Raw genomic sequence first — 22,336 nt, 5'->3', positions numbered from 1 at the left:
ACTTATTCCAATCCCAGGAATTTACCCAAGATAATGCATTAGAGTAGCTTTCTCCTTTGGAGTTGGGTGAAGGGGTTATTGTTAAAGGGAAATGATGTATAATCTTTTCCTGGAGATTAAAAATCATCACAAACATTGACCCTTAAATTATATATATTAGGGCTTATTTCAAAACAACTCAACAAGTCAAGATGTGGTTTCACAATTTTATATGAGATCTATTTACATTCCTGAGGCCCATAAAAATTAGGACACATTTTTGATTAGTCTGACTTCAAAAATTGTGGCTGTTTTATCTTTCATCTCCAACCACAGAATCAGTTTACAAAATGCTGACCTATTTACCTAAAACAAAGGGACCATATCAGATTTCAGTTACACCTTAAATTTAACAGAAGAACAATCTCTGATGAAATATTTATCCCCGGGAAAACATATATAAATATATATGCATATGTGTATATAGGTATGGGTATATCTATACATATATAGATAGATACATTAAATACATATATATTCATTTTAAATATATTTAAAGAGAATATCTTAACTTCTTTGATAGTATTAGTATTTATTATATTCAGCCAAAATATTGATGCTAAGGGAGATGGCCTTCCAATTTATATTTAAGCCATTCATAAATACTAGAAATGTATTTAATAAACTTCTCAATTTGCTTTATGTAAGTTTGGCTTCTTGAAATATACAGGTAATAAATTAGGAATAGTATGAGCAACAAAAAGTAATGACTGTTTCATTGTGACCCTTGCAATGAATGGTCACAGGGTAACCAGGAGTTTAAAGCAGTGTAACATCACCTTCTTCTACTTCCCAATAATTTATACATAGTAAGATACTCTTTATAGCATGTGCTGAGTGAATGAAATTATTTGATGAAGAAACTGTGCCCTGGGGCATGATGGATGTGAAACAGGTCACATTCAGTTCTATTTAAATACCTTGTGCTATTGACATAGCTGGAATTTTTACCTCTAATGAATAATGGCTCGCCTCTATACATTCAGGAAAATTGAGTTTTAAACACAAGGAATGCCTAATGTAATTAGAGTTCTGAACATCTTGAAAATAAATTAATACAAATTCAAGCACATCCGCTTGTAGCATTTCTGTAAATTGAGTCTAAATGGTGAATGTCATTTTATATAATTATCACAGTAAAAGTAGGATCAGTGAAAAAAGTCTTTTAGTTTGAACCAAACGAATGCAGCTTGAGTTGCTGATTTTAAATGTGTTGTTTTCTTTTCATTAAGATAGTAGATCTCAAGATATCTTTGGCAACAGTAAAGCCTCTTATTTTTTCACACACACATAGGACATATGTTCTACTCATGCTCTGGAAATAAATGCAATTGAATACGAATCTGAGAAAATCAGAAATAACTTAATAGTAATTACAGGTTGTTCCCAATTAATAATTCATTTTAAAAAAGCAGATGGTTATTGCATTTCATATCAATATCAGATCTGTTGATTTATGAGATATATTGAATAAAAATAAGCTCTGAGAGCTTATTTTCCAATTTTTACATGAAAAAATTACAGTGCATATCATGTCAACTCAAAACCTTCAAACAATTTCTTAAAATATAACCAAAATTGTACTTAACATATAAGTAACGAGATTATGCTAGCTTGTAAAATGCTTAAAATATCATTTTCTAATCATTGATCAATCAGGTTTTTAAAGTTTTTTCGAATTCCTATCACCTCTCTTAGATTTCACCCTTTTGTTATGGTTTCCAAGATGTTTTTCGGAAATAAATGTAAGTTTTCTCGTGTAAATAACAGTCTAAAAATCATTGTATTGAGAGCTGCATATGTTTTATGAAATTTTCATATTAAAAACCAAGTGATATTCTTCTAGAAAGATTTATTCAGAGGGACAGGCTGATGAATGACGTGACTGAGTTTAAATTTTAAGTTATCTATGGTAATGAGTGCTGGGAGTGAAAAATAATTGATGTGATATGGTCTTTGGCTTCAAGGAAGTCACAGTGTAATGAGGAAAACACTTTCAAATAGCACATTAAAAAGTGATAAAAGGGCAGCATTTAGAGTACAAAGTGCTAAGGGAGACCTGAGATGAGGCAATAATGTAATATGAGTATTAAACTTGGGCCTGCCTTAAAGATGGAATAATATCCCACTGGTCAGAGGAAGAAGGGGGGAAGATCATCATCAAAAGCTTAAGGACTCTGAGAGTACTATTTGCTTAGACTATATCTGAGGATAGAATACAGCATGCCTGTTTCAAAGTGGCAAGAAAGAAGACTAGAAAGTGGTGAGAAACAAGACTAGAATGATTGATCCATTTTTAGTGACCAGAGAAAATTTAGAAGTTAAACTTCAGACAGTGAGAAGCAGGTACATGTCAGGGTAGTGACACTCATACATTCAACAAAGATTTGAATGCTTAGTACAGCCAGGGATAAACACAGTTCATATCCCATATTCCAACAGAAGAGAGATATGTGGAATGCTCAGATCTGTGCTTTAGAAAGGCAGCTTGGATATGGAAAATAAGTTTTACATGGATTTTCAGGGAAACTGAAATACCTGATGTGTCCAGCAAGGGAAAAAAATTTCATTGATTTATATCTAACTCTTAATGAAACAACAGAAAATACACATCTCTTTAATGAAATATTCATGAGCAATGTCCAAAATTTAGTTACGAAGAAATCCTCCTTTGAATTCCAAAATATAGAAATAATAAAGAAGACTCAATATTAAAAAGAAATTAATATAAAAATAAAATGACAGGTTCTAACACCTGGACATTTATTTAAATGCTCCTAAACAATATTTTGGGAATAACAAAATAAAATTTCAGAAATTCTACAAATAAATTTCAACAAAAGACAACTAATCAGAATCTATAGGCACAGATAAAAAAGTTTTTTAAAGGAAAACTCATAGCATTAAGTAGTTTTACCAGTAAAAAATGTAAAAATAAAAGGAATTAAATAGGCAACTAAAAATCTTTAAATAGAAAACCAAGAGAAAGCATAATTGAGAAAATAATATTCACAAAGAAAATGAGGGAGTGGTGAGGCAAGAGCAAAACTAAACATTTTCTACAAAATAGCTCTACCTTCTTACTGTAACCTCCGTTTGACTTAAACCAATAGGTTACGTGGTGCAAGTGGATGCAGACATGATGTAATTTGGCTCTTTTGTAATCTTCACATAATCTTAGTACTGTGATGATAACCACATCAAATACAGTCAATGTAGGCTAAAATAAATTTTTGGATGAATGTATAAATAAACTGAAAGATCAGAAAACACTAAACTGTCGGTAGTCTAACATTTTTTTCAACTAAAGATAAGTAAGATAAGTGGGCTCTAATATATTGAGTATATTTTCCCAACAATACAACAGGTAAATTTAAATAGACAATACATAATCAAGTATGGAGAAAGGATTCAGTGCCACTACACAACACTATCTAGTTATTGGAGAGTGATAATACTATGGACATCTTTAAATTTTTGTGAATACCTGTATTGTCTAAATGTTCATAGGTTAGACACAAAGAACATGCGTTATTAAATTAAAAACAGCCATTTTAAATTGAAAATAAAATAATAAAGGTGCTGCTTAAATTAGCTTTCTTTGGTTTTAAACCCAGGCAAGTTTGGCATATACCATTTTGTTACTTATGCATTTGACAAATGCAAGTATGGAGCTATTACTCATGGAGATATGCCAAAGAAGACAAGATAAGTCCCTGAAAGTATTAGGAGGGCAAAATATACCCCCAAAATTCAAAAAAAAAATTGTAGAATTGAACAGAAATAGCAGTGGAAATGCTATTTCATGTAACACTGTTTCTTGATGAGAAGGTTATTAGAATTAATTGTGGCCTGATCAAATTGCAAATGTCTAAAAAAAAGCCTAAGGTAGTAGTTTTGTGGATAGCAAATAATGTCAGACAAATTCAATTTACTTTTATGAAAAAGTAACAAGGGAGAAGCCATATGTATTATAGATCAGGAACTGAGACAGCTTTTTCAGTGTGCTCCGCATTACAATTGTCTCAGCAAGCTACAAAGTATGACATTATGTAGGTACACGCACCCATAGGGCAGTGATCAAAAGTTTATTCTTAGTAACAGAGGACATAATGAATAGATTTTCTTTGCAGCTATCATAGTTCTGGTTGTAATAACTATATAAGGGATTGAAAGATTGAAATAAAGATTGATTTTCAGTTTAAAGAGGCAGTTAGTTAAAGTGACTTGTTAACACTTCCTTGTAGGGACATGGGAATCTGATGTTATCATGCTAAATAGAAATTATAGACATATAACTTATTGTCAAACAGTTCAGTTCAGTTCAAGATACTTGTCTTTAGGGAAATTGTACCATGTAAGTGATAAGATGATTATAAGTTGCTTTGTAAAATTTATGCAGTTTATATTTCATGCAGGTACTACCTAGGTAAGTGATGTAATATTACTTCAAAATAATTGTTTTAAATTCCACACAACCCGAATAATTAGTATATAAAAAAATTACTAACTTGACTGGTTTAGGGATTTTTCTTTAAGTCATTTGAAAACATGGGGAACAAATGTTGGTTAACTATAGAATAACAAAGAAAAAATCTGTTAGATAAAATGTATATTCCACTTACCTTTGGAAGTAGTCAGACCTTTAAAAAATAATTGTTTTAATATGCAATATAAATAAATGTGTATGAAAAATGCTCATACTTAGTAACTATCATCACCTTTTCTCTACTCCAAAATAACAAAAAATAGAATGTTTTGTTCTATCCATAGCAAAAGTAAAACACTTTCACATTCATATCTTAATTTAGTTGGTATTTTAGTACCTTGACAGGAGCAAAGAAAAAAAAAAGAAATATTTACTGATTATGCTATGGTTATAATAACTATGTAAAAAAAATAAAGGCAATTTGTAAAGTGAATTTTTAACAGTTCTTCAAAACACTTATTTTACATGGTGCATTGCATGAGATGACTCTAGCTGTAGCCATCCAGTCTTCTAATATCTCATTCCTACCTTGTCAGCATTGTTTCTCAGCTAGACAAATGTAGGTTGGTTTCCTTGCTTGCCTTCCTTCTGCTATGATTGGTTTTAAATATTACATATGATGTTATCCGTAAAAATGCAATGTGGCTGTCTTCCTTTGTTCTTCAATGGCCCAGAAGCTTACCATTTCAGTCACAATAAAAAGCAGAAAACATTATGTATCCTACAATTCTTACATGATCTGTTCTATAACCACCTAGCAAGTCTTTTTTCTACATTCACTATTCTTCAGCCACACAGGCTTTCTTGCTTCTTGCTATTCCAAGAGCAAGTAAAGCATGTTTTTCATAGAAATGTTAAGCTCCTCTTCTCAGTCTTCTCATGGCTTACTCTTCTCTGCCATTCAGGGCTTTGCTCAAATATCACCCTGAAAATCTGAAGTAATAACCACCGTGTGACTCTCCTTTGTATTCTTAACAGCTACATTGTGTTTATTCTTTGCTGTCACCCATAACCGTATTTGTGCCCATGTATTCTTTTTCTCATTGTTCATTTTCCATATTAGAATATACAGCCTATAAAAGAATAGATATTTTATTTTTCTGTTGTATTTCCGGTGCCTAGTAGAGGTTTAACATTCTTTATGGAATAAATTAATTCAAAAATGAAGGGGTGGATAAATATGCTTCAAAATGTCAAATTTGGTAACATTCTAAAGTTTTTCTTGAATATCTAGATAAATAATGCCATACTGATGAATACCAATGTTACCATTTATAGATTTGATTTCATTCTTTATATGACTTTTCTATAAACCTTATAAAATATCATGCATTTTTTCTTTACTACCTATTTTAGCTAACTTAGTAATTACCGTCTTAATTATTTTTATTTTCTTAGGAATAATTCTGAGTAAAAATAAAGCATATATTCTTAAAATGTATTTTGTTTTATTTATTGCTGCTGGAAAAACTTATGTTTGCTAAAATAGTTTAAATAATCAAAGGATGTATTTTACCTTTTTATTGTGTTTGAAGATGTTAAAAATTAATTACATTCATCAATTGTTTCACAGAAGACACAGTCACATCTTCAATTATCACTTTTTAGTTTGAGTTGACATAGGTTCTCTTAAATACAGTAGCAGCATTCACATATCTGTTCGTTTCAGGCCTTTTATTCATCAAAATGTTATTTGAGAAGAGAAGTAATATGAACAATCAGCATATTTATGATAATATTTTTCCTCATTTCACTTGTCTTCTTCTTGTGATTTTTTTTCCAGAAATTGAAAAATTTCAAGGTTCTGATGGAAAAAAGGAAGACGAAGAAAAGAAATATCTTGATGTCATCAGCAACAAAAACATAAAGCTCTCAGAAAGAGTACTGATTCCTGTCAAGCAATACCCAAAGGTACTACCAAATATACTTTGCTCTCATAGAATTGAGGAAAAAAATGATAAAATAAGATGACATTTTATTTGTTGACTTTTATAAAATAAATATTTGAAGCTTTATTGGGTAAATGTATGCAAGCACATGATATTGACCTAGGGAAGGAAAATTTTTGAAAGTGCAATGATGAGGGTAACTTTCAGGTGAAGGCTACAGCGTTTTTGTTCTGTGAATGTAGGAAGCAAAATCAGATATTTTATTCATTTATTCAAAATATAAATGATTCATCAATTTGTCCAAATATGAACATCCATTTGACTATGTTTGGTTCACGTTAAAATGTATATCCTTATTATAAAAGGGAGTAGAGTTAATGATACTAAACATGTAACATTAGAAAATCAGCAAGGAATCATTATTAATATATCTAAGAAAATCGCATGGTGGTTATTAGACTCTTAGATGATAACCTATAGGCTTCTATATTCAAGGCTCATTCATAAAATAATTATGATATGGTTCTTAATGTTATATCTTTCTTTAAATTATTTTTTCACTGGTAGATCATTGATAATGAAAGATAGCATTCAGTGGCACGGTTTCATCAGTTATATTCATAAATGTCAGTGGGTAAAAGGAGGGATTTTTTTTGGTGAAATGAATGGAGGAAGCTAAAATGTAAATTCAACGATTCAAGCTGATAATTTACTTTCTGAAGAGTGAATGCGAAGCAAGGACCATGTAATTATCCTGATAGTAATGATTACAGAAATAAATGCTCTAGTTTACCAATTGTCTTCTAATATGATAAACTTTGGTAAATATAATTAACTAGATGCTTTGTCTATAATTATTTCAAACAGGGATACAATTGTTAAAGCCCAGCAAACCATAAAATTTATCTTTGAAATGAAGTATTTTGGGCGTGCAATTTTGTTTAGTTTTGTTGTTGTTGTGTTTTGTTTTGTTTTGTTTTGAGCTAGACTCTGTTGCAGGAAAGCGTGTTAAATAGGTATATGTTTTTAAAAATAAACTTTATTAGATTTGCTTTATAATAATCTCTTGAATATTAAATTGGGCAGTCTTAGAAATATACATGAAAAATTTGCATAGTAGTAAAATAAGGTAGAAATATGTTGGAGTATAAAGAATAATGTTTCCTCTTTCACTTGATCAATTAACCAGTATAATCTTGAATACAAGATTCTTTTCTTAAATCATATAATTAAATATGGCATAACTTGATGATGTTTCTTGGATTAACATTTTTGTATTCTCTGGATGTGGGAAAGTCGATGACAGTTTAATACTCGCCTCTAAATAAAAATGTAGTTCTATAGTCTCTGATCAAATTAAGCTGGCAAGATATACAAGGCATTAAAGTCTTGATTGCTCTTCAAGTGGTTTTATGCTGATAGTTTCTAGAGTCTATGCTTGATTCAGAATGATGAATACCAAAATAAGAATATTCTATGGTGTCAAATTTCTGTGTTTAGTTTAATTTCATAATGTATAAGAAAATGCTCAAACAATAAAACTGCTTATTCTTAACTGCTGTGAACCACAGATCACCAGCAAACTGTTTTATCTCTTACAATTTTTAAAATCATGGAATGCATAGGCTGGAACTAATCTTGGAAGTCAGAGAATATATAAAATTTTTATTTTACGGATGAGGTAACTGAAAAAAATATGAATTGCTCAGGGTCATGCTTTTGTTATAGATGGAAATCTTTAGTACAGTTACTATTTTTTTAGATTCTTCAATTTTGGTGAACGTTACATTTTTAACTTGACTGATCAAGCCCACATATTAGCATTACATTTTCATGTTAAATGTGGAAGATGTGAAAAATTATAGCACCTGATGATTAATATAATAGTTGTATGGAACAGTCTCAAATAACAAGTCATGCTTGAGAAAATTTATCATTTCTTTAAATGAGTAATAGCCTGCCAAACATCTTTAATTTATTTTTAAAGGTATATTCATTTCATTTAATTATCACACAAAAGAGACCTTTAGAGCTCTTTTACAGAGAAAGAGTGAAATTCTGAGAGGCAGACTATACTCACTTATCAAAGTTGACCTACCTTGTTCTTTTGTTTTTATACTACAACAATCAATCATAATATTTTGGAAACAAATTATATCTGATACTTAATAGTCTTTTGAAAACAAACCGTATTTTATTATAAAAGTTGTGATATTTTCCTGCTGTTTATTGTCTACTTATTAGAAAAATATCAGGGAAATAGAGTTAAGATTATGGTCACTAAACTTGAGCTGTATTTGATGTACATTTATGAGCTGTAAAATGTGTGATGTGATGTGATACTATGAGCTGTTGAGCAGAGTACAACAGTATTTATGGATTTAAAGTTTAATCTTTTATAATAAAAAAGTGATTTATCCTTCAGGGGGCTACACTGGTGAAAAACCTGCTTTATACAGCTTTCTCTCAGAACCATTTCTCCCCTTGATGCCTGCTGTCTGTTTGTACCAATAATTCATGTGGTGATGATACATTCTTCCCAAAGAGCAAATAATGACTATAGGAATTCTTGAGGAAATGGCCTTCTCAAGACCTGACTACATGACTTTTTTTGGATAGATTATGTTTCAGTTAGTCTCCAATTTCAAGTTAATTTGCTTAGTTGAATACTACAAGCAATTAAATGAAGTTTAAAATTTAAATTATAAAAATGCTCTTTAAGAATGATTTATCTAGCTCTGGTGCTTTATATTTAATAATTTAACCTGGGGAAAATATGCCATATTATAATATTAAGTTATTTTAATTAGCAGTTTTTCTTAATTGGCTTTATATATTTGTAATAAAATTAATAAACGTGTATTTGGGATTCATGCTAAATGAGTAGACTGTAACTGCTCTTCCCTACAAAAACGAATAAAACAAATGGGCAGCTATTCAGACGGTGAGTATATTACTTTGCTTCACTGCAGTAACCTTTTTACTTTGTGTATGTATTTCATAACATATTTCTGTGAACCTTAAAAACATACAATAATATTTATTTGCAAAAGAGATTAATAGAGAAATAGATGTTGCACATCTGTTTGCATTTGCAAATGTTTCTGAATCACAGCAATTACTTCTTTTTAATTTTTGTTTTAGTTTCATGGGTAAATGCACAGGTTTATTATATAGGTAAATTGTGTGTCATGGGGGTTTGGTGTACAGATTATTTCCTCACCTAGGTAATAAGCATAGTACCTCATAGGTAGTTTTTCCATTCTCACCTTCTTCCACCCTCAACCCTCAAGTAGGCCCCAGTGTCTATTGTTTCCTTCTTTGTCCATGTGTACTGAATGTTAGCTCCCGCTTACAAGTAAGAACATGTAGATTTGGTTTTCTTTTCCAGCATTAGCTCACTTAAGATAATGGCCTCCTGCTCCATCTGTATTGCTGCAAATGACACGGTAACTTCTTTTATGGCTGCATAGTATTCCGTGGTTTATACGTACCACATTTAGAAAAAATCCAGCCTACCATTGATGGACATCTAGGTTGATTCTGTGTCTTTGCTGTTATGAATAGTGCTGTGATGAACATATGTGTGCATGTGTCTTTATGGTAGAATGATTTATATTCCTTTAAGTATATATACTATAATGGAAATTGCTGGGTCAGATAATAGTTATAAGTTCCTGGAGAATTTGCAAAGCTGCTTCCCACAGCGGCTGATAAAATTTACAATCTCACCAGCAGTGTATAAGCATTTCCTTTCCTTGGCAACCTCACCAGCATGTGCAATTTTTGGTCTTTTTAAGAATAGCCATTCCAACTGGTGTAAGATGGTATCTCATTGTGCTTTTGATTTGCATTTTTCTAATGATTAGAGATGTTAAGCATTTTTTCACATGCTTGTTGACCACATGTATGTTTTTTGAAAAGCGGCTGTTCATCTACTTTGCCCACTGTTTAATGGGGTTTCCTTGTTAATTTTTTTATGTTCCCTATAGATGCTGCATATTAGAACATTGTCAGATGCATAGTTTGCAAATATTTTCTTCCATTCTGTAGGTGGTATATTTTATTCCATTGATAGTTTATTTTGCTGTGCAGAAATTCTTTAGTTTACAACCCATTTGTCAAGTTTTGCTTTTGTTCCAATTGCATCGAGTGTCTTTGTCATAAAATCTTTGTCAGAGCCTATTTCCAGAATGATATTTCCTACATTATCATCCAAAGTTTTTATAGTTTTGGATTTTACTTTTAAGTCTATAATCCATCTTGAGTTTATTTTTGTAAGTAGTATAAAGAAAATATCAGTTTCAATGTTCAGCATATGGCTAGCCAGTTATCCTCGTTGCCTGTTTTTTGTTTGTTTGTTTTGTTGTTGTTGTTTGTTTGTTTGACTTTGTAGATGATCAGGTGATTGTAGGTGTGTGACTTTATTTCTGGGTTCTGTATTCTGGTCCATTAGTCTATGTGGTTGTTTTTCTACCAATATCATGCTGTTTTGGTTATTGTAGTCTCGTATTTTTTGAAGTCAGGTAATGCGTTGCTTCTAGCTTTTTCCTTTTTGCTTAGGATTGCTTTGGCTATTTGGACTCTTTTTTCATTCTATATGAATTTTAGAATAGTTTTTCCTAATTCTGTAAAGAATATCATTGGTAGTTTTATAGGGATAGCATTGAATCTGTAAATTGCTTTGAACAGTATGGCCATTTTAATAATATTGATTCTTTCTTAAGCCGTACACATGAAATGTTTTTTTTTCATTTGTTTGTGTCTTGTCTGATTTCTTTCAGGCAGTGTTTTGTAATTCTGATTATAAAAATCTTTCACCTTCCTGCTTAACTGTATTTCTATGTTTTTTTGTGTGGCTATTGTGAATGGGATTGTATTTTTTTATATGATTCTCAGCTTGGATGTTGTTGGTGTATAGAAATGCTACTCCTGATTTTTATACATTGATTTTGTACCCTGAAACTTTGTTGAAGTTCCTTATCAGATCTGGGAGCTTTTGAGAAGACACTATGGGATTTTATAGGTACAAAATCATATCATCTGAAAATAAGGATAGTTCCGCTTTCTCCCTTTCCATTTGCATGCCTTTTATTTCTTCCTCCTGCCTGATATATCTGACCAGGATTTCCAGTACTGCGTTGAATATGAGTAGTGAGAGAGGGCATCATTGTCTGTTATGGTTTTGAAGGAGAATGCTTCCAGCTTTTGCCCTCTCAGTATGTTGTTGGCAGTAGGATTTTCATTGATGGCTCTTATTATTTTGAAGTATGTTCCTTCAATGCTTAGTTTGTTCAGAGTTTTTAACATGAAGGGATATTGAATATTATTGAAATAATTTTGTGCATCTGTTGAAATGATCATGTTGTTTCTGATTTTAGTTTAATTTATGTGATGAATCATATTTATTGATTTGCATATGTTAAACCAAACTTATATCTCAGGGATAAAACCTGCTTGATTGTGGTAGATTAGCTTTTTAATCTGCTGCTGGATTTGGTTTGCAAGTATTTTGTTGAGGACTGTTGCATCTATGTTCATCAAGGATATTGGCCTGGAGTTTTAATTTTTTTGTTTTGTCTCTTCCAGCTTTTAGTATTAGGATGATGGTGGCCTCATCATCCTGATGAATTAGAGAAGAAGGACTCCTCCTCTATTTTTTTGGAATAGTTTCAGTAGGAATGGGACCAGCTCTTCTAATACATCTGATAAAATCTGGCTATGAATCCAACTGGTCCTGGGCTTTTTCTGGTTGGTAGTCTATTTGTTACTGATTCAATTTTGGACTTAATTATTGGTCTGTTCAGGGATTCAATCTCTTCCTGGTTCAATCTCGGGAGGTTGTATGTGTCCAGAAATTTACCAGCTTCTTCCAAGTTTTCTAGCATGTGTATATGGAGGTGTTTTTAATAGTTTCTGAAAGCTTTTGCATTTCTGTGGGATCCCCACAGTGGTAACGTCCCCTTTGTTGTTTCTTGGTGTTCACTTAGACCATGTCTTTATTTTTCCTTTATTAGTCTAGCTAGTGGTCTATCTATCTTATTTATTCTTCAACAAACCAACACCTGGATGTGAACTTTTGTGTATTTTTCATGTTACACCTTCCTTCTGTTCAGGTCTGGTTTTGTTTATTTCTCATCTTCTGCTAGCTTTGATGTTGCTTTGCTCTTGTTTCTCTAGTTCCTCTACGTGTCATGTTAGGTTGTTAATTTGAGATCTTTCTAGTTATTTTGTGTGGGCATTTTACACTATAAGCTTTCTTATTAATAGAGCTTGAGTTGTGTCCCAGAGATTCTTGTATGTTGTATCTTTGTTCTCAGTAGTTTCAAATAATTTCTTGATTTCTGCCATAATTTTATTGTTCACTCAAAAGTCATTCAGGAGCAGGTTAATTTCCATGTAATTCTGTGGTTTTGAGGAATCTTCTTAGCATTGATTTATATTTTTATTTTGCAGTGTCCAGGAGTGTGCTTGGTATGATTTCAGTTTTTTTCAATTTGCCAGGGATTGTTTTATGGCCAATTGTGTGGTCGATTTTAAAGTGCCATGTGCAGAGAGAAATATATATTCTGAAGTTTAGGGATAGAGAGTTCTTTAGCTGTCTATTAGGATTATTTAGGCAAGTGTTAAATTCTGGTTCTGAATATCTTTGTTAGTTTTCTGCCACGATGATCTGTCTAGCACTGTCAGTGGTGTGTTAAAGTTCTCCCACTATTGTTGTGTGGTTATCTAGGTTTCTTTGTAGGCCTCTAAGAATTTGTTCTATGAATTTGGGTACTCTTATGATATGTGCATGTATGTTTAGGATAGTTAAGTCTTTTTGTTGAATCAAACTCTTCTATTATGTAATGTACTTCTTTTTCTCTTTTGATTTTTGTTTGCTTAAAGCCTATTTGTCTGAAATTAGAGTAGCAGACCCTCAATTTTTTTGTTTTCTTGTTTGTTTGTTTTCCATTTGCTTGGTAGATTTTTCTCAATCCCATTACTTTGACCTTTTTTCTTCATCCCATTATTTTTAGGTTCTTTTCCCATCCCATTACTTTGGATATCATTGCATGTAAGATGGGTCTCTTCAAGGAACATATAGTTGGGTCTTGCTTCTTTATTCATTCTACCATTCTGTGCCTATTATTTGGGTTATTTCACTCATTTATATTCAAGGTTAGTTTGTATATGTGTGGATTTGATCCTGTTGTCATGTTACTAAGTGGTTATTATGCAGACTTGATTGCTTGATAATGTGAATGGTCTATATACCTAAGTGTGTTTCTGTGGTGGCGCATAATGGTCATTTGTTTCCAAATTTAGCACTCCATTAAGGTCCTCTTGTAAGGCAGGTCTTGTATTAATGGATTCCCTTAGCATTTGCTTGCCTCAAAAGAATCTTATTTCTCCTTTGCTTATGAAGCTCACTTTGGTAGGATATAAAATTATTGGTTGTAGTATCCTTTCTATAGGAATGCTGAATATAGACCCTCAATCTCTTCTGGTTTACAGGGTTACTGCTGATAGGACTATTGTTAGCCTCATTGGGTTTTCTTTGTAGATGACCTGCCCCTTCTCTCTAGCTGCCTTTAAGGTTTCTTCTTTCATTTTGATTGAAAATCTGATGACTATGTGTCTTGGGGATGGTCATCTCGTATAATATCTTACAGGGATTCTCTGCATTTCCTGAATTTGGATGTTGGCCTCTCTCACAAGATGTCATTTTCCAAGTTCCTTGCTTTCTCTCCCTCTCTTTCAGGGATGCCAGTGAGTTGTTTGCACCTCTTTGCACAATTCCATGTTAGCATAGATTTTGTTCATTCTTGTTTATTCCTTTTTCTTTAAATTGTCTGGCTGAGTGGATTTGTAGAACCAGAGTTTGAGCTTTAAGATTCCTTCCTCAGCTTGGTCTATTCTGTTGTTAATACCTGGGATTGTATTATTAAATTCTTTAGTCCATTTTTCAGCTCTATCAGATTACTTTGGTTCTTTCTTAAGATAGTCACTTCATCTTTTATTCTCCGTATTAGTTTATTGCATTCCTTAGATTCCTTGAATTGGATTTTGATGTTCTCCTGAATCTCAATGGTCTTCATTTGTATTGATATCCTGAATTCTGTATCTGCCATTTCAGCCACTTCAACCTGGTTAAGAACCATTGTTGAGAAACTAATGTAGCTGTTTAAAGATAGGAAGACACTCTGGTTTTTTGAGTTCCAGGGTTCTCACTGGTTCTTTCTCTCTGTGTGGGCTGATGGTCCTTTAATATTTGAAGTTGCTTTCCTTTGGTTGGGGTTTTTTGCATTTATTTTCTTTGATGCCCTTGACAGTTTGACTCTGGTATAAGGTGGGTTCGGTCAACAGGCTTTGATTCCGGAATATATCAGGGGGCCATGGCTCAGTTCTGCTCTTCTGGGCTACATGTTCTTACCTGAGTGGGCTGGTACCAGGTCCCCAGCTTTGTTCTCTGACCCCCTGAGGTTAGGAACCTACTGTGCTGGGGAGGCTAACGTGTTCCTGGTTTGTGGCCACAACTGTTTGATGGGGAATGCCAGCCAAAGTGCTTCATCAGTGCATTTTGGTAGTGGGATCCATGGTTGTTCTAATGTGCCAGCAGCCATGGTGGTATAGCAGGGTGCATATGTGTTAGCTGGAATATCCTGGGAAAGTATTTTAGTCTTGTATTTTTGGCCACAGTCCAGTAGAGGGCACTTAAGAGTGCTAGCCAGCAGATGGCCTCTTACTCGGCTGCATGGCTGTTTTGTTTTTTGGTACATTTGGCAGTAGTTCTCTGTGATGCTTCAGAGAAGAATGACCCACTCACATAGTCTACTTCCGGTCCTTGGAGGAGCCCCCTTCAGTCAGGCTCCATGTCCACATTTCTTTTGTTGGATGTTTGGTCCATGGGACTTTCTCAGGGAGAGGCCGTGGTCTGCAGACAGGCTTTACTTGGCCCTGTGGAGGGAGGCACACCCTGATCCTCCACCAGCCTGTGAACACTTCTTTCAGTGAGGGCTCCTCCCTGCTTAGTCACCACCCAAGCCATCAAGTCCCACTCAGCTAGGTGCTGCGGGAGTGGTTGGGTCAGATGACTGTCTGGGTGCTGCCCGGAGGAACACATAGTTGTGCCTGTCCATAGAGTTCAGACAGAAGCAGGACACTAGGCTCAAAGATCTAGCAGGCGTGGTGCACATTGCTTACCAGTGTTGGGGGTAGGTGAAGTCACCTGCCGTGCTATATGAGTATTTTCTAAGACAATAGAAGACTGTACCCACCAGCTGAGTTCAAGCAGCAGTGGCTCCACTGGACCAGAGGCTGGCTTCAAGCTTTGTCTGGTGAGAGTGGATGGATCAATCTTACTCCTCCCACACATTGCGACTGTGGCTTCTGTCAGGGCTATGTCACTGGTACCAGTCTGTTCCAGGGTCCAAGGCTTGAGAGGTCTCTGTGGACTTGAGAGTTACCTTTGCCAAAACTACTGGTAGCTCCCTGCCTCCGTTTAGAAGTGTGTGGTGTAGTGCAGCAGGGCCAGGGGCATTTTCCCATCCCCAGTCCTGCACAGGTCCTGTCAAGAAAGTGTGGATGTCTCATGGGACTCCTACTCACTTAACCTTTCCCATGTGGGGAGCTTCTCCTGTCTACACACTGATTCCAGATGGGCTACTGCCCAGCTTTGCTCTTCTCTGCTATGTGTCCTTCCTGCCTTGATGGATCCCAAAGTGGTTTCTTAGGTGATCAGCTTATTGGGTCAGTGTTCACTAGCCCTTTTATTTCCTCTCCAAGAGAGCAGTACACATGAGCTTCTTGCTTCTAGTCCACCATTTTGACCCAATCCCTAATTCTTTCTTGATAGTTAAGCCTCTACAAAGGCAAATAAGTCAAATTGTTCCTCCATATTCCTAAGAGATTCATGTAGAAGACTCTGGAGGCTGACTCTCAGTGCACTGAGTTAGCCCTGCTTTGCAAGGAGTAGATAATGTGTGTATGTGTGTGTGTGTGTGTGTGTGGTGTGTGCATGTGTGTGTGTGGTGTGTGGTGTGTGTGTGTGTGTGTATATATATATATATATATATAGAGAGAGAGAGAGATAGAGAGAGAGAGAGAATGAGGGAGAAAGAGAGAGAGACTGGAGAACAAACACTATTCTTAACATTGACTATTTCTCATCCACATATACTGTGCTTCATAGTTCAATACACCATTTCTTTAACATTTTAACATCTCCACCTATTATGGAGATGTTAAATTCTTACAGTCAGAATCATCCTACAGTCTCTTTCCGGCAAGCAGTGGTCATAGCTCACAGTTTTTGCCTGATCATGTGTAAACGTGGTACCGGCCTCTTACAGTAAGTTGTTTGTAGGGTAGGAACTTTGCGTGTTGAGTTTACTTGCAGTTTGAAATGTCTTCAACACAATTACATCATGAGTTAGTGGTGAAATGCAAAGCTGTTACAATACAAAAAGAATAAAAACATAGCTTAGGGTATAAATTTGATTTAATGAAGACAATTATTATCCTTGGAGAAATGATAAAAATTCCATATCATATTTTCTTGTGCCACAACAAACAAGTGCCTTGTAGGACCTAATTAACCAACATATACGTAAGTGGCACAAGCTGTGCTATATTTTGTTACTGCTTAGACATGCAAAAGGAATGTTTGGCACGTGTCTGGGTAAACTGAGAGACCATTAGAGGACTGGAAAGTGCGGCTTCCTCTTGTGAAAGGGCAACTACTTGTTGCTTACTGGTGTACCTGTTTGGTCACCTAGGCAATTCAACCTCTCAATGCCTTTTAACAGTATCTTTTTGATGTACTTTTAGAATTCTGTGAAATACATCGGACCTTTCCTTCATTTAAATTTGCCCCAAGGCCCACTTTATATTTCTTGAGTTACTGCCAACTCTTTAAATCAATATATTGCCAGGAGTATAAATCTGCCCCAAATTTGGTCTTTTTAAAGATCAAACGCAGCCACATTCCCCTGTGATGGTATTCAAATCCATTTCTTATGTAGATTAATGCAGAAAATTAAAGTTCTAGAATATGTTTAAAACCATTTTACTTGTTCAATACTTCTTAATCTGTTCAGTCCCAGAAAGAGGGGCAGCCTTCTGTGCCTGGTTAGAACAAGTCCCACCCAAGGTTGCAACTTGCCATGTCTTCCTGTGGAGTGTGTGCTTCCTTCTTTATACATCAAAAGATGAAATACCGAAGTCCAAGTACTTGATGAGTGTGATTTCTCTGACTTTTAAGTAGTTATCAGATCATTTAAGAATAGCTGCTAAATGTGGAAACTACGACTACATTTCAAAGCCAAATGTAACCACTTATAATCTTGGAAATATGTCTCTATTTTTGTAAGCAATATGGTTTTCCAGAAGCCACTCTGTAGCTTAGAGCTTAAACCTGTTTTATTTTTACCACAGACCACTGCACAGCATTGCTTTTTGTTTCTCTAAAGTAAATGGAAGAATGGATTTGATGGGCTTTGTGATTTCAGTTTCATTCATATCAGTTTCCCAACTCCTCATTTGTGAATTTAAATTTTAATTGAGAAAATGATGTGACACTGATTCACATTTTTGTGAGGGAAAAAAAATTCAAAGTGTTGTAGACCGTATTCTCTCCAATAGAGTGGCATGTGAAATAATCCTGTTTTCTAGATAAATATAGAAATTTTCAGTGGTATTATGTCTAGAATTTGTCTTTTCTGATTACCCCTCCTTTTAATTAATGTCTATCCCATGTACTTCAGATATTATTTTTCCATTTTATATTTTTATTTTTTTTTTGTTTCCATCCCACATTGACTCATGCATTTCTAATTCTGAATTAGTTGAATTAGTTGTGCTTCTACTCACGTCGTGTTTTATGACCCTTTGCAAATATGTCCTTGGTCTTCTGGAAATCATGCCAGTCTCTCCTTCTTTTCTCGGTCCAGTGAATATTCAGCCTGTTTTAGCTAGTTGTTTTCATTCTGTCACAAAGCCCCTACCCCTTTCCTTCTCACACCTCAGGCTAATATTTCTACCCGTTTGGGAGGGTTGCTTCTTATTTTCACATTTACCCTCAGCTGGAAAACTGAAAAATACTCCAAAAAGACCATTAAAATGCAAGTACTTTTTGAAAAGTGCCAAACCCGTATTCTTACTTTAGGGCCCCGTGACAACCAAAATATCTTTTATCTCATGTCCTTCTCTACAGTCCTGCCATTCTTCATTTGCTTGTTTATTCATTTGTTTGTTTAACTCACTGAGCCTTCAATAAGCTTCTCTACACTCATTACAGCACAGATGAATCTTCTGCTATTTCTTTTGTTGTTGCAGTAGGAGTGACTTTTTATATAGACAGATGTTTAAGAGATCAGAAAAGAAATATCACCATTAAAATCAAGAGACTTTGCATCATCAAGGGATTATTAATACCTTTCTGAAGTTAGGACCTGAAGTCAAGCAACTTGTTGAAAGACATCTAAATCCATGTAGAAAATTATGAGTAAGTTTTATTTTCATTTTTAGTGTAAATAATGAAAATTTGTGTAATATATCATTTTTGATTTATGCCATTTTATAAATAACTTTCTTAAAAATATATGGGTTTCACAACATCACAAAAATAAAACTGTAGAAAAACCTCACTTGTAAATACCAATTGGAAAACTGTAAAATATTACCAAGTGTGGAGCACTAGTGTTCATAGAAGTATTATTCACGATAGCCAAAAGATAGAAACAGCCCAAATATCCTCAACAATTAGTAGATAAATAAAATGTGACATACACACAGAATGGAATATTCTTCAGCCTTTAAAAATAATGAAATTCTGTTACATTCTACAATATAAATGAACATTGAAATGTTATGCTAAATAAAATAAACCAGTCGAAAAGAACAAATATTTGACTCCACTTTTATGAGGTTCCTAGAACAGGCAAATTTATAGAGACAGAAAGTATAGTAGAGGTTACTGTGCACTTTGGGGTGGAAGGAATGAAAGTTTTGTTTGGAATGATGAAAAAGTTACAGAAATGGACAGTTGCACAACAATGTAAATGTACTTAATGCCACATATTCGTGCACTTAAAATTAGTTACAGTGGACTGGGTATAGTGGGGTGTGGCTACTTCCCAGCTACTGGGTAGGCCAAGATTGGAGAATCATTGAACTCAGAAGTTCAAATCCAACCTAGGTAACATAGACCCTGTCTCTGAAAATAATAATGCCAATGATGCATATTTAAAATAGTTAAAATGGTAAATTTTATGCTATGTCTATTGTACAATAATAAGAAATATTACAAAAATATTAGCACATCCATCAGCTTAGAAAATTATACTCAAATGTAGTTCATTTCAGGAATGCAAGATTGATCAGGTTTTTAAACATACTTAAGCAAATTCACTAATTTTATTAGATCAAAAAAGCCATTTAATAAAACCAATTTTCTATTCCTTATGAAATAAACATGGACATATATAATTGGTAGATATTAACAAGGGTGTGGAGAAATAATTTACTGAATAAGTGTTAGAGAGATAACCAGTAAGATAATAAGACAAAAGAAAAGGAAGAGCAAATCCCTGTCTTATCTCGTACACCAAAATAAATTCTAACTGTGTCTCACTAAAATTAAGTGCCAATAAATAAATAAATAAATAAATAAACATACTAGAATGAGTTATGGGCAATTTTATTTCATAAAGTTTAATTAGTGGAAAGAATTTTTTAAAGGATGCAAATTACTGATGCCAAAAGTAAATGAATAAATTCTTTTACAACATAAATTTAAAACTTCTGTACAAGCAAAGTCATGTATGTAATTACTAAAATCAAAAAGAAGATTCTAAATTTATATGAATATATGAAACATATGATAGAAAAACTATGCCTTTCTATATAGAGAAATCCATATTTCTAATTGAAGAAGCAGCTAATGTTCCTATCACACACGTATAATTTAAGGAAAATTTCAAAAAAATGTGAACCTTACTTCTTAGAAAAATACAAGTTATGATTAATTTGAGATGCTTCTGTTCTTTATCAAACTGACACACATGTTTTGATTATAATCAATAATGATTTTAGGGCATGTGGAAAATTTCACTCTATAATATCTTAAAGAGTACAGACTCAAGTATTTTAGAAAGCAGTTTTGCAAAATTAATATCACAAAGACACAGACTTTTGAAAGCATTTGCATATCTAGCAATTTATGTTGGAATTCTGTATTTGCAAAAATACATATTATTAAGTGAAACAAATGAGTTTGTTCTTGAGTATAAGAGGTATACATGCATGTATGTATACGTGCATACATTTACATAGAAATAAATGTAAGACAGATAAACAGACACTTTTGTGCCATTTGATTGTTATTATATTTTATTTTTCTAATAATAAAGACATTTTGAAAATAGTTTGGGCTAATGTAAAGCAATTAATGAAAGAAAAGATTGGTTCTATATAGAAGCTTTTTTCCTATAATGGAGGAACAAATAATTAAAACTAAGAATTATTATGTGTTTTCTATATGCCAGATATCTTATAGTTTTTACATATACTGACTCATTTGATTGTCACAAAATCCTAATAATACTATCCTGCACGTTTTATATATAAGGAAACTCTCATAGGAACTGACTTGCTAAAATAACATCATTAGTAAGTTTATAGCCTGTTGCCTTACCTCATTACGTTATATAGTTCATTGTTATAATTTAAGCAAATTGTATCTTAAAACATGCAGTAGAAAACTTAACCCCAAACATGACTCCAAAACCCATCAAAATCTATTATAAATTTAAAAACCAGGTTCAGATATTCCCTTTATGGAAAAACAATACATGTTTTATTTCTGGTTTATGAATAGTTATGCTGCTTAAATTAAGAGCATAGTCTAAAACTCAAGCTTAGAGGAATGAGTAACTTTAAAACATTGTAAAATAGTCCTTAAACCTGGGACCTTACACTTAAGAGAATTATAGTTTTTATGACTACCCTGTATATTTCAGACACTGAGAAAAGCGGAATGAACTGCTATTTTCTTTTCTCAAGTATATTGCGAGTGTTCTAAAGAAGAGAGTAAGGTTTAAAAATATATGTCACTTTCCTAAAGCCCCATAATATATTAATGATAGCGTTAACATTTCGTAGGTCTGTCTGCACCGAAGACTCTTTGCATTAAACTATTGTATTATTCACTTTCTTTCATCTTAGGAGGCATTGAGATAATTCTGGGCACAGACTGCCAAGACTTCAAAGGCCTATAGATGGAAAAGCAGATGTATTTCTCCTCTGTTGTTAGTGAGGCAGAAATAATCTACTCATTAGTTGGGAGTGTGTCCCATAGATCATATGGCTGAATCCTCTACCCCAATTTAGGAATCATTTCTACAGTATTTGTGCTACTCATAGTCTGTATATGAATATTTCTAGGATTAAAAAGAAAGTTCAGTGCCTCATAAGCCAGTTGGATCTAATATTGAGTAGACATCACTGTTCAGTTTTTTCATTTCATTATTGAAATATGACTCTTATTCCTGTAAGTTTCCACTTGTGCTGATTTTGCCTCTGCAGCAATGAAAAAAATCATAGGAATTAAAGTCTGTCTTTAACTGTTATTGATACTTTGTCTTCATTGGCTTCCAGTACAAGACTCTTTTTTATCTTCTGTTGCAAAACTGCTTGTATTTTCCAGCCTAGTTTGCTGGTTTCTACTCTTCCACACAACTCAATAATACTAAAGTTCCTTAGAGATTATCCATGGTGCTCTTCTGTATCTATACCCACGCTCCGTTTGTGATGTCATATGTGTCATGCCCTTATGTAATGCATAAGTCTTCCCAAGATTTACTTGAAGCTGTCCACTTGACATCACTATATGGATATCTAGACATTTCAAATTCAACCAGTATTCTTCTCACCCCAT

At 33.5% G+C, this 22,336-nt stretch overlaps 1 protein-coding gene across 3 annotated transcripts in view; it reads left to right on the top strand.

Annotated features, from left to right (window-relative positions):
* Positions 1 to 22,336, top strand: part of KHDRBS2 (KH RNA binding domain containing, signal transduction associated 2) — a 633,038-nt gene that overhangs the window by 92,522 nt on the left and 518,180 nt on the right. For all 3 annotated transcript variants that reach the window (XM_032299838.1, XM_032299837.1, XM_032299836.1), the window contains exon 2: positions 6,312 to 6,439. In XM_032299838.1, the coding sequence (XP_032155729.1) occupies positions 6,312 to 6,439 (128 nt within the window). The remainder of the gene's footprint in view (positions 1 to 6,311; positions 6,440 to 22,336) is intronic.

Source organism: Sapajus apella, unplaced genomic scaffold, assembly GCF_009761245.1.
Source record: "Sapajus apella isolate SASKATOON/1434 unplaced genomic scaffold, GSC_monkey_1.0 scaffold41, whole genome shotgun sequence".
NCBI lineage: Eukaryota > Metazoa > Chordata > Mammalia > Primates > Cebidae > Sapajus > Sapajus apella.
Note: the sequence above shows the minus strand (reverse complement) of the source record. Positions and strands in the feature narration are given on the sequence as shown.